Genomic DNA, 17658 nt, shown 5'->3' with positions numbered 1-17658 from the left:
AGGCAGAGTTTCGCGTTTACGAAGACCACTTTTGACAAGGAGCGCTCTCCACCACACACACACACACACACACACACACAAAAACGCCAGCTCTTGCTCTCCTTGTTGTTGATTCCTTTCTCTTGTATCACGTCATCGTGTTTGGTCATATGACTTCATTCATGAAGACACGCATGGACCAATTTTTTTTAACAAAAATATGCCCTGATTCTCAAACGGTTATATCATATCATGAGAATGGTTTAGTTTATACACCTGATTACAAATGCGCAATGGTGCGAAAGGGAGTAGGAATGAATTGATTACGTGGACCCCGACTTAAACAAGTTGAGAAACTTATTCGGGTGTTACTATTTAGTGGTCAATTGTACGGAATATGTACTGTACTGTGCAATCAACTAATAGAAGTTTCAATCAATCAAAAGGAAGCAGAGTTTATTTAATCCTACTTGTTCCTCATTAGTTTATTCAACTTATACCCTCTAGCTTAGGGGTGTCCAAACTTTTTCCCAAACGAATACTGTATATAAATCCCTCGTTTATCGCTGTTAATTGGTAATAAATGAATTTCCGTGAAGTAGGAATACTTCATTATAAATCAAATATGTTCATAGTTCGAGCATATAAAACCTTTATGAGAGCCCTTTAGTGAGCATATAAAACCTTTTTTTTTTAACATTATGAGAGCCCTTTAGTAATTAGATCACTGTTTTTCAACCTTTTTTGAGCAAACACGCATTTTTTTCATTGAAAAAATCCGGAGGCACACCACCAGCAGAAATCATTAAAAAAATGAAACTCAGTAGACAATAAAAAGTCGTTTTCGCAATTGTTGGATATGAATTGAAACCTTATGACCAACCATGCATCAATATATCTCTTTTCACAAATTAGGTGTACTTTCACGACCTGTGTACGTGACTTATTTGGAGTTTTTTGGTTTTTGGTGTTTTCCTGTGTGTAGTGTTTTAGTTCTTGTCTTGCGCTCCTATTTTGGTGGCTTTTCCTGTTGCAGTTTCAAATCTTCCTTTGAGCGCTATTCCCCGCATCTGCTTTGTTTTAGCAATCAAGAATATTTAAGTTGTTGCTATCTTTTTTTGTGTGGACATTGTTGTCATGTCATGGACGCCGTCTCTGCTCCACACGCTGTAAGTTTTTGCTGTCGTCCAGCATTCTGTTTATGTTTACTTTGTAACCAGTTCAGGTTTAGTTTTGTTCTATGAAACTATGGCTTTTCTTAGGGGCACTCACCTTTTGTTTGTTTTTGGTTTAAGCACTAGATACTTTTTTACCTGCACAATGCCTCCCGCTGTTGCCTGCATATTGCGATCACGACAACCCATCGTCGTCTCACACGACATGTTCCAGACATCTACAAAGCAATGAGCTACCGGCTTCCACCTACTGATACGGAAGAGTATAACATGGTTACTCTGCCGAGCTCTAGACAGCACCGACACTCAACAAAGGCACATTATTTGCAGATTATAATTACTGGTTTGCAAAAAATATTTTTAACCCAAATAGGTGAAACTGCATAATCTCCTGCACGGCACACCAGACTGTATCTCACGGCACAGTGGTTGAAAAACACTGCTCTAGATATAAAATAACACAGTTTAATCATCTTTACATGTATTTAATCCAATATAGTAACGCTTCCTGAGGCTGAGTCAATCAATGGCTAAGATACTGAACAGCGTGATCTGATTCGTTTGGTATCATCTAGTGGTCATTGCTATTGTAGTATTGATATTGCTAGCATATGTAACAATTTTTTTTCAATGTCTAAATATGCTTAATTTAGGGCAAAAATGTGTATAATATGCTTAAAAAAAAAAAAAAGTCATGTGGCCAAGCCGTAGTATTTGTGTGGTGAGGGACGACTAGTTTGGGGGCCATTTATGAATTTTTAAAACAGGTTGAAATGAAATGTAGTTAAATCAGTTGGAAACAGCCTGCATGTCACCCTTGTGATAACGTGGTTAAACTTTGCAATTATCATCACATTTTGCAACATGTGATCAATTTGTTCACCTATTTTAATAATTGAGATGAACAGCGGCAGTAAAGGACAACATATTGAGACCACCCAGTGTAAAGTTTATATAGAATTGTATACATACAGTATTTGCATAAATGACAGCACAGTGATTTAGGGGTAAGCGCGCCTGCTCCAGATTCAAGAGTTCAAATCTCCACTGGAACACCTGAGTGTGGAGTTTGCATCGTTTTCTAATTGCACAGCATTGTCCAAAGGTGTAAATGTGAGTGTAGCTGGTTGTTTCTATGTGCCCTGTGGTTGACTGGCGACCAGTCCAAGGTCTACCCGAAACATTAATTCTTCTTAATTTTGGGGTTGTTATAGTTGAAGACGTTGATCCCACGTGATCGGACTCCAACCGCCTCCATGGTCACTCCTGGCTGCTGCATCACTTTGTCCAGAGTTGTCTTCTTGATGGCGGCTGGAGAGATCTTCTCTTGGTCTGCAAGTGACTGAAGCTCCCTTGGAAAAGCAAGTGCATAATAGGGATGGGCGATATGGTCTAAAGTCTATATTGCGATATATATTGCAGCCTCCTGCGATAACAACTAATAAAAATACAATCAGTTCAACACAGGTTGCAAAGGCTTCAAATTTAGTAGCTGATGTATGCTGTAACACAGGGGTTCTTAACCTTTTTGACCTCGAGGTCCAACTTTTCCACTAGAGAGGGGGCCTGGGCCCACTCGAATATTAACAATGAATTAACAATCTTACTCTTGATTTTAATTGTATTCAATAATTATATCTAACCTACTCACAGTTAAACAGGCTTAACCTTGTCAAATTATATGAAACCATGTGTTACTCACAAAGATTATTATCAAGGCTTAGGCCAGGCTGATTACAAAAATAAATATGAATTAAATGTACGGCAAAAGAAGGGACTCATAAAAACTGATTTACATAGTGCTAAACTTAATAAATTCTACCTAATCAAGTATAAATAATATTAAGATATGTTTACTTAATAAACTGTCAAATGAAATTAAACTGCAAATGAAAATACATCTTCACCACTTTAGTCATAATTTTTGCACTTAAGACACTTTTCTATGACTTTCGCCGCAGACTTTTTGTGTTTGATATTGTCATTACTGCCACAAGTGGTGGAACAGTGTATTACTACTGACTATATGGACCACTAGGGGGCACTTGCGGCCCAACAGTGGGCCCTATGGTTAAGAAACACTTCTGTTGCATATTGCATCATTCCAGATGTATTGTTTTCTCAAAACTATTATTCATCGACTTGCTAATTTACTGTTAATATCCGGTTACTTTCTGTTGTAACATTGTTCTAGCTACACTTCTGTTAAAATGTAATAAACATGTATTCTTCCGTACATTAGTTTTGGGTGATACTACACATTTGCGTATCGATCTAATACCAAGTATTTACAGGGGCAATATCGGGCAAATCAATGATGATACTGATACTTCAAATGTTTAAGATCATACAATGATTACATTTTTGATCACAATTACAACCAGACAAAACCACAGGATGGCGGTATAACAGTATCAGTGAAATATTTAAACTATGATCTAGTATTGGCTCTGACTTAAATCATTTGGTTTTTGCCCTTAAAGTTCTCCAATGTTCAGGGATGTATTTCCTGACTTTGTAAACAATAACAAAAACAACAACATATTTTTGGATGGTAAAAAATATCAATCCAACCAAAGTGGTATCGACCTGATACTATACGACTTGGTATTGTTGCTGTCAAAGGGCCCCATTCTGCAACCGTTCTTAAGAACAGATTTTGTTTTTAGGCCCACTTTTTAAGGAGATTTTTGTATTCACCAATGTTTTCTTAGCTGGGATTTGTTCGTAGGTAAGAACAAATTCTATGAGTGCTCTTTAAAAGACCAACAGGCCTCTCACACACTGTTGCAACTGAACTCACACAATGGCAATGCTTTTGCTGCTACTGCAAGATGCCGCAGATCGTGCCCTGGGGAGGGAGCGAATATTTCACGACCATGTACACCTATTTGCCCGAAGTGACGAATATTTATTTGAATGCTTTAGGCTACCTCAGCAGTCCTCCCCTTTTTTAAACTTACGTTTTGACACTATGTATTTCCCCCGCGGGATAATACGAATTTCTCTTCTGTAATCTGTTTGTGTTTTCTCCGTGTGTTTGATGTTTGGCTTTTCCGCCGGAATTGTGCCCTTATATGGGGAATTAAGGGTGTTTACTTATGCAAATTAAAGTTAAAGTTAAAGTACCAATTATTGTCACACACACACGAGGTGTGGCGAAATTATTCTCTGCATTTGACCCATCACCCTTGATCACCCCCTGGGAGGTGAGGGGAGCAGTGAGCAGCAGCGGTGGCTGCGCCCGTGAATAATTTTTGGTGATTTAACCCCCAATTCCAGCCCTTGATGCTGAGTGCCAAGCAGGGAGGTAATGGGTCCCATTTTTAACCTACCGATCTCAGGGCGGACCACTAGGCCACTGAGTAGTAATTACGGAATTAAGGGTGTTTACATATGCATATTGGGGAAATAAGGACGTGTTTATATGCAAATTATGATAGACACGCACGCGCTAACCATTTGGCATTCAGCACCTTAAGAACAGCAGGTGGGAATTATTTGGCCGTTTAAGAACAGATCATGACTTTGAATGGACTCCTCTTAGGAAATCACTTAGGAAGAATATAAGAGGAAAAGTTAGGAACTTATTGCTGAATGGGGCCCAATGTTTGTATCAATCCGACCACACTTGTTTACATTTTAGCTTATCCTCCTACGGCATGTAGTTTAGCTATTCCTCGTCCTCCAGGGATGATACTTGTAAGAAACAGTTTATTTGCCGCCATAGAGGCGAGGATTGTTGACTTAGAAGTACACTCTGGAGGAAAATTAGCCACTCGCGAGAATGCTAAAGAAAATGAAGGACGCTTTCGCTCGCTTGTCGCTGTCAAATATCCGGGACACAGCTAGAATGTGCCATCAGCATGCATTATCACAATGTACCGATATAATTAAAAGCTGTATCGTCGGCCAAATTTCGATCATTTATATCGTGTAATCGTCTGCAACCCTCGTGCATTACAAACAAGATAGGACTTTCGACGTCACAAATGCACCACGTTTTCTTCGTTTCGGTTACCTCGTCCTAACGCAGGAGGCCTCCACAGCGTTGATGAGGAGGCTGCGAAAGCCGCCGCTTTCCATCACGTGTAGGGCGTGAATGGTGGCACCCCCTGGCGAGCACACGTTGTCCTTGAGCTGCCCGGGGTGCTGCTCGGAGTCCAAGAGCATTCGAGCTGCCCCCTTTGAGGACACAAACCACAAAAGAAGGTCCACAGATCGTATCAGTGGAGCACTAATTATGTCGGGTGACTATTCTCTCAGTGTCCAGGATTTGAAGAGTGCTTGAATTTGACCGCAATGCAAACCCACATTCTGCCTTATTAATAAGGTGTGTCTATAAGGAAACTGTATTCAAGGTCTAGTCACTGAACTGAGTCGCTTCAGTAATAAGCAACGTGACAAGCGATTAACATAATATTATGCGAGATAATGTACCCACATGATTTGGTCTGACGGGCTCAATTAAATGCTGTGCTGGGGGCGGAACATGTAGAATAAATTCAGTTTGGTCTGTGAGGAAAATATGTTCCTGTGCCAATCATGCTCAAATGGTAAAGTGTTATTTTTTTGGGCCAATCAAGAGTGGAGGTTGAGCAAAGTGTGACACATAGTGGTGCAGGTCGGTATAACTGTTGTGTGCCTGCCATCTGTTAAAGTTTACATGCACATTAGTATATTCTTGAGGGATGTCAGGTTCCATCCGTTCTTCCATTTTCTACCACTTATTCGCAATCACACACTACAGCCAATTTTAGTGTTGCCAATCAATCTAATTACGTTAATTGATCACAGTCATTGTTAGTGTACTTTATTATTATTAGAGACTTAGACTTAGAGTTCCTTTATTGTCATTCAAATTTGAACTTTACAGTACAGATAAGAACAAAATCTTGTTGCATTAGCTCGTGGTAGTGCAGGATAAAATAGCAATAAGGTGCAGAGTGTTTGCATTTACAAAAAAAGGTGCATAGATAAATAGATAGATTACTGTACAGATAAATATATTGCACTTTTGCACATGCATCCACGTTTACAGATGTATGTTATATTGTCTTTATATTCCAGCGAGTTAATACATTTTTGGGGGGAATTAAGGGGAATATTATGATGCGTTCAAGATTCTTATGGCCTGAGGAAAGAAGCTGTTACAGAACCTCTTTCTAGAGTCCAGCAGTAAAAACTGCTGGACAAAGTCCTTGGTGGGGGTGGGAGGAGTCTCTACTGATTTGCTATTATTGTCAGACTTAGCCTTTTCTTGGTTTAACTGCTATCTTACTGACAGGACACAGTGTGTATCCCATAACAATGTAACCTTGGAGTGTGTTAAGGTAACATGCGGAGTTCCACATGGTTCGGTTCTTGGCCCAGCACTCTTCAGCATCTACATGCTACCGCTGGGTGACATTAAAAGTAAATACGGTGTTAGCTTTCACTGTTATGTTGATGACACCCAACTCTACATGCCCCTAAAGCTGACCAACACGCCAGATTGTAGTCAGCTGGAGGCGTGTCTGAATGAAATGAAACAGTGGATGTCCAGCAACTTTTTGCATCTTAACGCTAAGAAAACAGAAATGCTGATTATCGGTCCTTCTAGACACCAGCACCTATTTAATAAAACCACCTTAAAGGCCTACTGAAATGAGATTTTCTTATTTAAACGGGGATAGCAGGTCCATTCTATGTGTCATACTTGATCATTTCGCGATATTGCCATATTTTTGCTGAAAGGATTTAGTAGAGAAAATCGACGATAAAGTTAGCAACTTTTGGTCGCTGATAAAAAAAGCCTTGCCTATACCGGAAGTAGCGTGACGTCACAGGTTGAAGAGCTCCTCACATCTGCACATTGTTTTCAATCATGGACGCCAGCAGCGTTAGCGATTCGGACCGAGAAAGCGACGATTACCCCATTAATTTGAGCGAGGATGAAAGATTTGTGGATGAGGAAAGTGAAAGTGAAGGATTAGAGGGCAGTGGAAGCGATTCAGATAGGGAAGGTGCTGTGAGAGGCGGGTGGGACCTGATATTCAGCTGGGAATGACTAAAACAGTAAATAAACACAAGACATATATATACTCTATTAGCCACAACACAACCAGGCTTATATTTAATATGCCACAAATTAATCGCGCATAACAAACACCTCCCCCCTCCCGTCCATATAACCCGCCAATACAACTCAAACACCCGCACAACACACTCAATCCCACAGCCCAAAGTACCGTTCACTTCCGCAAAGTTCATACAGCACATATATTTCCCCAAAGTTACGTACGTGACATGCACATAGCGGCACGCACGGACGGGCAAGCGATCAAATGTTTGGAAGAAAGCTGCATACTCACGGTAGCGCGTCTGCTATCCAACTCAAAGTCCTCCTGGTTGTGTTGCTGTAGCCGGCCGCTAATACACCGATCCCACCTACAGCTTTCTTCTTTGCTGTCTTCATTGTTCATTAAACAAATTGCAAAAGATTCACCAACACAGATGTCCAGAATACCGTGGAATTTTGCGATGAAAACAGACGACTTAATAGCTGGCCACAATGGTGTCCCAATACTTCCGCAAACTCCGTGACGTCACGCGCAAACGTCATCATACCGAGACGTTTTCAGCCGGATATTTCCCGGGAAATTTAAAATTGCACTTTATAAGTTAACCCGGCCGTATTGGCATGTGTTGCAATGTTAAGATTTCATCATTGATATATAAACTATCAGACTGCGTGGTCTGTAGTAGTGGGTTTCAGTAGGCCTTTAACATTTGACAACCAAACAGCTACACAAAGTGACTCAGTAAAGAATCTGGTTATTATCTTCGACCTAACTCTCTCGTTTGAGTCACACATTAAGAGTGTTACTAAAACAGCCTTCTTTCATCTCCGTAATATCGCTAATATTTGTCCCATTTGGTCCACCACCCACGCAGAGATCATTATTCATGCGTTCGTTACGTCTCTTCTGGATTACTGTAACACATTATTTTCGGGTCTCCCTATGTCTAGCATTAAAAGATTACAGTTGGTACAACATGCGGCTGCTAAACTTTTGACAAGAACAAGAAAGTTTGATCATATTACGCCTATACTGGCTCACCTGCACTGGCTTCCTGTGCACTTAAGATGCGACTTTAAGGTTTTACTACTTACGTATAAAATACTAAACGGTCTAGCTCCATCCTATTTTGCTGATTGTATTGTACCAAATGTCCCGGTCAGAAATCTGAGTTCAAAGAACTCCGGCTTATTAGTGATTCCCAGAGCCCAAAAACAGTCTGCGGGCTTTAGAGCATTTTCTATTCGGGCTCCAGTACTATGGAATGCCCTCCTGGTAACAGTTAGAGATGCTACTTCAGTAGAAGCATTTAAGTCCCATCTTAAAACTCATTTGAATACTCTCACCTTTAAATATACCCCTTTTTAGACCAGTTGATCTTGAGCTTTTCTGATCTGCCCCACTATCCTGCGTGGAGAAGTTATCAGGTGACCACGGATCAGCCTTCAGGGAGGAATGCGCTAGCTGTTCCAAGCCGGGACCCAGGATGGACCACTCTGTGCAATTGTTGGTGACGTCTCTGTGCTGCTGACTTATCTTCTTTCAGGATGATCCCCTGCTGGTCTCCCAATAGACTGCTCTTCAACATTATGAAGTCGGGACCCGGGGTGGACCACTCCTTACGCATCAGCCGATGACGTCTTGGCGCCCCGACTTGTCTACATGCAAGATGATCCCCTGCTGGCCCCACTACGGACTGGACTCTCACATTATTAACCGTATCCACCCGGCATCCATTGCACCAGTCACCCGGGACGCGGGTCCCCACATCTGCGGTCCCTTCCAAGGTTTCTCTTTGTGCCATTGGGTTGAGTTTTTTCTTCACTGATGCGGGTTCTGAGCCAAGGATGTCGTTGTGGCTTGTGCAGCCCTTTGAGACATTTGTGATTAAGGGCTATTTAAATAAACTTTTATTTACTTTGACTGATTGATTAAAATTAATAAAGTGATATATTACATGTACAATGATTATATTTAAAATTAATATAGTGATATATTTTATGTACAATGATAACGAAATGAAACTAAAAGTTATTTTAGCTCTATTTGATGTTTTTTCTTCATCACTTTAAGTTCTTAATGCTATTTTTGATGTTCCAACTTACAACACTGTGATCGATGGGTCTGTTTTATTCATTGTATACATCAGCAGAAGTGGAGGAAAATAAAAAATAACATTCAATACCAATTGCTGTAAAAAGTGTTTTTACTGCGTTACTTCAGCATTTGATATGGACCTGATGTTTTATTTTAGTTAATGGCAGTTCAAGTATGTTAAAAACAATAAATTACTTCATCAAGCCACTTTTTTTTGATCTGCCACAAGAATGTAAATCAAAATAACTTTAAGTTGACAGCTTTTCTCAGCCTTTTATATGTGGTATTAAAACAATTATTAATTAATACAGATAATAATTAACTAATTGCTAATTTCTCTAATCGCTTGACAACACTTATATTCTTACATGTACACAATTTGGGAAGATGTGGTTCACACATAATTAGTGTACAATCCATGTTGTACATACCAGCATGGCTTGGGCTCCGAGGCGTATAGCGAGTCTCCTGGGCAGGCCCATTTTCACTCCACCATCAGCAAGGGCTTCCACAGCAGTGAACGCCTGGAAGACCACAATCAGGGTTATAGAGAGGAAACCTTTAACATGGGCTAAATGGGCTTGATGTTTAGATTTTTTCATTTATCTATTTACAGCTGAAATTGTGTGAAATCGGATTCTTTAAAATGATACACATAATGTAAACAAGGAGTGTCCCAACTTTTTCCGCATAAAGAACAACTGAAGAATACACTTTGATACATTTTGCACATGTAGGTCAATCGACACTGTAAAAATGTTCACTGTAAATTCACAGTAAATTACTGGCTAATAATTAGATTACTTTTACAACATTTCCAGTTAAATTTGAAGTTAAATCAGTGGTTCTTAATCTTGTTTGAGGTACCGAACCCCACCAGTTTCATATGTGCATCCACCGAACCCTTCTTTAGTGAAAAATTAAACGTTTTAAAAAAAAAATTCAAGACAAAGTTATGTGTTTTTTTACTGGTGCACATAATGAACCGTTCAAAGAACAAAACCAACCCGGTGCATACACTCACAACAAATTACACACCTGCAAATCAGATGGAAAATTAGAGGGAACATTGTTTGGGGGTATCCATAGTACGCCGATAGGGAGAAGTTTTTATTTACAAGATGAGTCGGGTGTGTCTTGACCTCCGCGGCGGAGGCTCCACCGAACCCCTGAGGTCTGTTGGCCCTGTGTTGAGGTGGCGACTTTGTCCAGAGTGTACCCGCCTACCGCCCGAATGCAGCTGAGCTAGGCTAAAGCACCCCCGCGACCCCGAAAGGGACAAGCGGTAGAAAATGGATGGATGGATGGACTTAGATTTTGTTGCACAGCCATCCTGTGTTTCAGTCTGATTATAATTATGATAAAAAAATTCACTATTCATTTGTATTGAACATTTTAAGTATTACTATCAGCATGGGTATGACCAATACTACCCCAAAAATAGTGGTTTGGATCAATACGCATATTTGTAGTATCGCTGCTCAAAACTAATGTGAAGTAGCCAAACCACAAAGAATAAGTGCTCATTACATCTTAACAGAAGTGTAGATAAAACCATGTTACAAAATAAAGTAACGAAGTCAAGTCAACATTACACAGCAGACTGAAATTCCATTTCTCCCAAACTCCAATGTGCAATATTAAAACAAGATCAAAACAAGATTTGACACACACTAAGCATAAACTAAAAATTAGACTAAACATAGGACAAAGATATTTAACAGATAAACAAATGACAGACAGTGAGCTTACAGTTACCAAACTATCATACTGTTCAAGAATATAGTCAGGATGAGGTATTTACTGTAGTGCAATACAACGTGCAATATGGCAAAAGTGCAAAGTAGCAGCATGGAGATGAATAGTTTTGTAAATTTGTTACATTCTTGTGCAAGGGGATATTGGCATATGTGCATAAGAGTATTTTGCAGACATTGAGTTTGTCTTTTTCACAGATATTAAGAGAAATTTCACATATATAACCAGATATTAACAGTAAATTACCTAGTGGATTAATAATAGTTTTGATACAATAATACAAACAGAAATTATGCAATATGTTACAGCATACGTCAGCAGCTAAAGTAGGAGCCTTAGTAACCCATTTTGCCATGGTTTTATTATAATTTACATTTACAAATTAATATATTGTTATATATATATTGTTATTGCAGGAGAGCTGCAATGTATATCGTGATTTTAGTTTATATTGCCCATGGACCGTCATCCATTCACATACACACATCATGCAAACGTGTGCACGCACACACAAACACACACACACACACACTTGTATTTGTTGCCTTCTTGAGACCTCCGAAAAATGCCTACCTCTTTCAGACCACCCTTTCCAGATATATAAAGTGTAATATATACATAGGTTTATTTTTGGTAGTTTTTTAAATTTTTTGTTTGTAATTGGTTTTTAATCTTCATTTAGTTATTACAGTATGTCTCTATATAAAACATTTTTTTTTAATGAATTTTGGCCAAATGGGCCGCATTTCAATTTCTTACACACACTTGTTATTTCATATGTTTGCCAGAGGGGGAGCACTTTAAATGTTTACACACACTTGTTATTTCATATGTTGGCCAGAGGGGGAGCACTTTTAAAACCGACACACAGTCAATTTGAAAAATCCCTCCTTTTTGGGACCACTCTAATTTTGATAGATTTCACCACCAGGGGTGCAAATGAGATCTCTAATTTTTTTGTTATTTGTAATGTGCTTAAGGCCGACGACAAACGAGTCACGTACCACAGATGGCCCCCGTGCCACACTTTGGGCAACCCAGCTGTAGAACCTAACTGTTAATGGCCACTATAGTCTTAGTACCGTAGTATATTTGTTCATCCTATGGTCACATATGGGACGCGGGTTGTCTTACGTCAGCACCGGAAGTCGTAAAATCAGCCGTTCACCTGGCGTTTTTTTTTGGGGATGAATAGGGAAGTCCTTCTTTAGCTGCCATCTTGTTTTATCATATATTGCTGCCTGCACCTGTCAATGTTTACTTTTGTATGCACATTAAATCAACAAAAAATCCTGACTTTGGAGCAATGTTCACAGACTCTAGTATTTGGCTCTCTATTAGATGCAATGGTTTTCCGTATTGGGACCATGAATTTGGTCCTAACTTGTTCACCGGTCCTCATATGGTAGGTACTTTTCCTTGTTGATGTCTCAAAAAGGGTAGAAATTCAAGAACACGCACGCACGCGCACACGCACACACACACATTTATGTAAACATATGTCCATTCACACATGCATATACACAATGTCTTTCCATTCACACATTAACATAGGGCGAGGGATAAAAGAGGCTTTGGTTTTAGGCACCTGCTAGTTCAAATCAATACTTCAGCATGAGTGAAGTGACTCACATAAGCTGGCCCACTGCCACTCAGGCCCGTTACAGCATCAATCAGGTCCTCCTCCACTTCAGTACAGTATCCCACACTGGCCATCAGCTGCTCGAGGAGCTTTCCATCTTCCACCTCTGCATGAGTGCCTGTTGCATACACAGTGGCCCCTTCACGCACAACCACTGGAGTGTTGGTCATGCAACGCATCACCTTTGGATTACTGCGATACTGCAGTAGCTTCTGCAAATAAATAGTACACACTTTAAGATGTCAAGAAGGAGTTGGTTATGAATAAAGGACAAGTTATATTCTACATTGACTGAATATAAACCCTTTAAGATGCAACTTTTTTTTTTTCAATCTATGAATGTACAACTGTTTGTTTATTTAGTTGACCATTGAAGGATAATAAACTAAACTAAGATGTCAAGAAGGAGTTAGTTATGAATAAAGGATTAGTTATATCTTGCATTGTGTGAGAATAAACACTTTAAGATGCCAGTAAGGAGTTAGTTATGAATAAAGGAAGAGTTATATCTTGTATTGCGTGAGGATAAACACATTAAGATGTCAAAAAGGAGTTAGTTATGAATAAAGTAAGAGTTATACCTTGCATTGAGTGAGTATAAACACTTTAAGATGTCAATAAGGAGTTAGTTATGAATAAAGGAAGAGTTATATCTTGTATTGCGTGAGAATAAACACTTTAAGATGTCAATAAGGAGTTAGTTATGAATAAAGTTAGAGTTATATCTTGCATTGAGTGAGTATAAACAGTTTAAGATGTCACTAATGAGTTAGTTATTAACAATAGAAGAGTTATATATTGCATTGTGTTAGTATAAACACTTTAAGATGTTAGTAAGGAGTTAGTTATGAATAAAGGAAGAGTTATATCTTGTATTGTGTGAGAATACACACTTTAAGATGTCAATAAGGAGTTAGTTATGAATAAAGTAAGAGTTATATCTTGCATTGAGTGAGTACAAACACTTTAAGATGTCAATACGGAGTTAGTTACGAATAAAGGAAGAGTTATATCTTGTATTGCGTGAGAATAAACACTTTAAGATGTCAATAAGGAGTTAGTTATTAATAAAGTAAGAGTTATACCTTGCATTGAGTGAGTATAAACACTTTAAGATGTCAGTAAGGAGTTAGTTATGAATAAAGGAAGAGTTATATCTTGTATTGCGTGAGTATAAACACTTTAAGATGTCAATAAGGAGTTAGTTATGAATAAAGTTAGAGTTCTATCTTGCATTGAGTGAGTACAAACACTTTAAGATGTCAATAAGGAATTAGTTACGAATAAAGGAAGAGTTATATCTTGCTTTGAGTGAGTATAAACATTTTAAGATGTCAATGAGTTAGTTATGAATAAAGAAAGAGTTATATCTTGTATTGCGTGAGAATAAACACTTTAAGATGTCAATAAGGAGTTAGTTACGAATAAAGGAAGAGTTATACCTTGCTTTGAGTGAGTATAAACACTTTAATATGTCAATAAGTTAGTTATGAATAAAGGAAGAGTTATATCTTGTATTGCGTGAGAATAAACACATTAAGATGTCAAAAAGGTAGTTAGTTATGAATTAAATTAGTTACATCTTGCATTGAGTGAGAAAAAACACTTTAAGATGTCAATAAGGAGTTAGTTACGAATAAAGGAAGAGTTATATTTTGCTTTGAGTGAGTAAAACACTTTAAGATGTCAATGAGTTAGTTATGAATAAAGGAAGAGTTATATCTTGTATTGCGTGAGAATAAACACATTACGATGTCAAAAAGGAGTTAGTTATGAATAAAGTAAGAGTTATACCTTGTATTGAGTGAGTATAAACACTTTAAGATGTCAGTAAGGTGTTAGTTATGAATAAAGGAAGAGTTATATCTTGTATTGCGTGAGAATACACACTTTAAGATATCAATAAGGAGTTAGTTATGAATAAAGTAAGAGTTATATCTTGCATTGAGTGAGTACAAACTCTTTAAGATGTCAGTAAGGAGTTAGTTATGAATAGAGGAAGATTAAATATCTTGTATTGCGTGAGAATACACACTTTAAGATATCAATAAGGAGTTAGTTATGAATAAAGTAAGAGTTATATCTTGCATTGAGTGAGTACAAACTCTTTAAGATGTCAATAAGGAGTTAGTTATTAACAATGTAAGTTATATATTGCATTGTGTGAGTATAAACACTTTAAGATGTCAGTAAGGAGTTAGCTATGAATAAAGGAAGAGTTATATCTTGTATTGCGTGAGAATACACAATTTAAGATGTCAATAAGGAGTTAGTTATGAATAAAGTAAGAGTTGTATCTTGCATTGAGTGAGTACAAACACTTTAAGATGTCAATAAGGAGTTAGTTATTAACAATGGAAGAGTTATATATTGCATTGTGTGAGTATAAACACTTTAAGATGTCAGTAAGGAGTTAGCTATGAATAAAGTAAGAGTTATATCTTGCATTGAGTGAGTACAGACACTTTAAGATGTCAATAAGGAGTTAGTTATTAATAAAGTAAGAGTTATACCTTGCATTGAGTGAGAATAAACACTTTAAAATGTCAAGGAGTAAGTTATGAATAAAGGAAGAGTTATCAGCCCTTTGAGACACTTGTGATTTAGGGCTATATAAATAAACATTGATTGATATAAACAGATTTAAACCTGAATACTGACTTGCCTTCTCTATGGAGCTGATGGTGACACCCGCGGCACAGGACACAATAAGGTGACGATCCTCGATGTTCGGTCCAATCTCATCCAGCACAAAAGGAATGATATGAGGCTTCACCGCCAGGAAGAGGACGTCGCTCTTGTTCACGGTTTCTTTGTTGCTAGTAGTGAAATGCACACCTAATTTCTGCAAACATTCACATTACATTATTTACTTAGAGACAGCACAATGGCTTATCTTTATGAAACTCGAACATACTCACTCGGAGTCCCTGGACCGTTGGGAGATCTGTTTCTGGGGAACTGGCCGTGATTTTGTGACTGGCAATTACACCTAATTAAATAGCCAAACATGCACACGTTTTTTTGTTTTATTAGTGCCTGACTGCAATCAGATAAAATGTGAGCGTCCGATGTAAAACATACCTGCAGCTGTGAAACCTCGCACCAGAGCATGGGCCACCTGGCCTGCTCCTATGAAGCCCACACTCATTCTACCTGCCAATGGACACCATTTTTAATGAGGACGTTGACACATATATCATATAGCAGTGGTCCTCAACCACCGGTCCGGAAACCCGGTACCGGTCCGTGACGCATTTGCTACCGGGCCGCACAGAAACATTAATTAATTTATAAACTACCGCATTTTCTCCGACTGAACTTTCCTCTGTCCCACTAAACACACCAATAAGCTTGTTAATAGAACTCCTATGCACATTAATGGACATGTAAAATTTGAATGCGCCAGATTGTAGCCAAAGGCTAATTTTTCAAGCTATTTTTTTTTGCTGTTTTTATCTGTCACAAGTAGAACGCCGGTCCGTGAAAATAATGCATACATTAAACCAGTCCCTGGTTGAAAAAATGTTGGGGAACCCTGTCATATACTACAGGCTTGGGCAACTATTTAGACTCGGGGCCAAATTTAGAGAAAAAAATGTGTTTGCGGGCTGGTATATCAGATTTTTAGGAACACTAATACAAAAAACTCACAATAATGTCTGATTGAATGCTAAAAACGTTATGACAGACCGCCTTAAAAAACGGAATGGAATTTAATTTTTTTTTACTGAATGAGACATCCAGAATGTAAATGAAAATAAAGAATGTGGGATTTACAATATTAACTATCAATCAATCAATCAATGTTTATTTATATAGCCCTAAATCACAAGTGTCTCAAAGGGCTATGAACGATAAAACATTGAATATTGACAACATATGAACGTCACAACCCCTCTCGATCGACATATTTTACCATCAAGAGAAACACAAACAAAATGCAACAATCACAGCAAAATATGAACGCGAAGGGTAAAAAAAACCTACAATCTGATATATCTGAGATATCACTAAGCTTTCAGTTCAGTTCAGTTTCAGTTTATTTCGAACATGCATACGATACAATGTAATGCATCACACAATTCCAGTTGTTTCATTACAGCACGTCCGAAAAGGAGTAGGAAAAAGCGGCTTATTTAATCCTACCCCTTTTCATACCATAGCAATTTTATCCAATTTCCTTGTTCTCTGTAACAGAACAGTGAACAAATAAATAATAAATAAATAATATACCATAGTAAGCAAACAAATATTAAATACATAAATAATCTTTGTCTCAATTAAAAAAAAAAAAGTAAAAAAAGGGTTCAAGATGTTCATCATAATTCTTGTTCTATGTACTTTGTGAACACTTGTAGTTTGAACAGTCTTTAAAACTGAATTATATTGGTGCTTTGTTTGATTTCTTTGGTTAATCCGTTCCATAATTTAATTCCACATACTGATAAACTAAAGGTTTTAAGTGTTGTACAAGCATATAAATGTTTTAAATTAGATTTTCCTCTAAGGTTATATTTCTCCTCTTTTGTTGAGAAGAATTGTTGTACATTCTTGGGTAGCAGGTTATAGTTTGCTTTGTACACAATTTTAGCTGTTGGCAAATGCACCAAATCGTTGAATTGAAATAATTGTGATTAAATAAATAGCGTGATTGTATGTTCTCTATATCTTTAGAACTTTGTTGTAAAAATCTCCTTCCGTCCTTGACACCCGCATTTCAGGCTGGCCGCTCTGAAAACACTCTGTGGAAACACTCCCCACCCACACTGCTTGGTGCCTCGTCTGAGCTGCTGTGACTTAGATAACCATAGTAACTAGTATATCATGCAAAAGCACATATTCCAACCATTGAAATACTTTCTGTAGTTCAAGACTTACGGTAATTTGAAAATATCACAGGACATCATAATGGCAGCTACAGTTTTGATCTTAAAGATCAAAA

At 38.0% G+C, this 17658-nt stretch overlaps 1 protein-coding gene across 2 annotated transcripts in view; it reads right to left on the bottom strand.

Moving 5' to 3' along the window:
- Positions 1–2094: 2094 nt before the first annotated feature.
- Positions 2095–17658, bottom strand: part of pycr1a (pyrroline-5-carboxylate reductase 1a) — a 26192-nt gene continuing 10628 nt past the window's right edge. The window contains exons 2-8 of one of the 2 annotated variants that reach the window (XM_062037288.1): positions 15798–15869; positions 15635–15705; positions 15379–15558; positions 12704–12925; positions 9745–9837; positions 5176–5339; positions 2095–2506 (exon numbers count right to left, since the gene is read on the bottom strand). In XM_062037288.1, the coding sequence (XP_061893272.1) occupies positions 2338–2506; positions 5176–5339; positions 9745–9837; positions 12704–12925; positions 15379–15558; positions 15635–15705; positions 15798–15864 (966 nt within the window). In that variant the 5' untranslated portion in view covers positions 15865–15869 and the 3' untranslated portion in view covers positions 2095–2337. The remainder of the gene's footprint in view (positions 2507–5175; positions 5340–9744; positions 9838–12703; positions 12926–15378; positions 15559–15634; positions 15706–15797; positions 15870–17658) is intronic. The other variant, XM_062037289.1, reaches the window with a different exon arrangement.

Source organism: Entelurus aequoreus, linkage group LG25 (assembly GCF_033978785.1).
Source record: "Entelurus aequoreus isolate RoL-2023_Sb linkage group LG25, RoL_Eaeq_v1.1, whole genome shotgun sequence".
In the NCBI taxonomy this organism is placed as follows: Eukaryota; Metazoa; Chordata; class Actinopteri; order Syngnathiformes; family Syngnathidae; genus Entelurus; species Entelurus aequoreus.
This window is presented reverse-complemented; position numbering and strand designations above follow the sequence as displayed.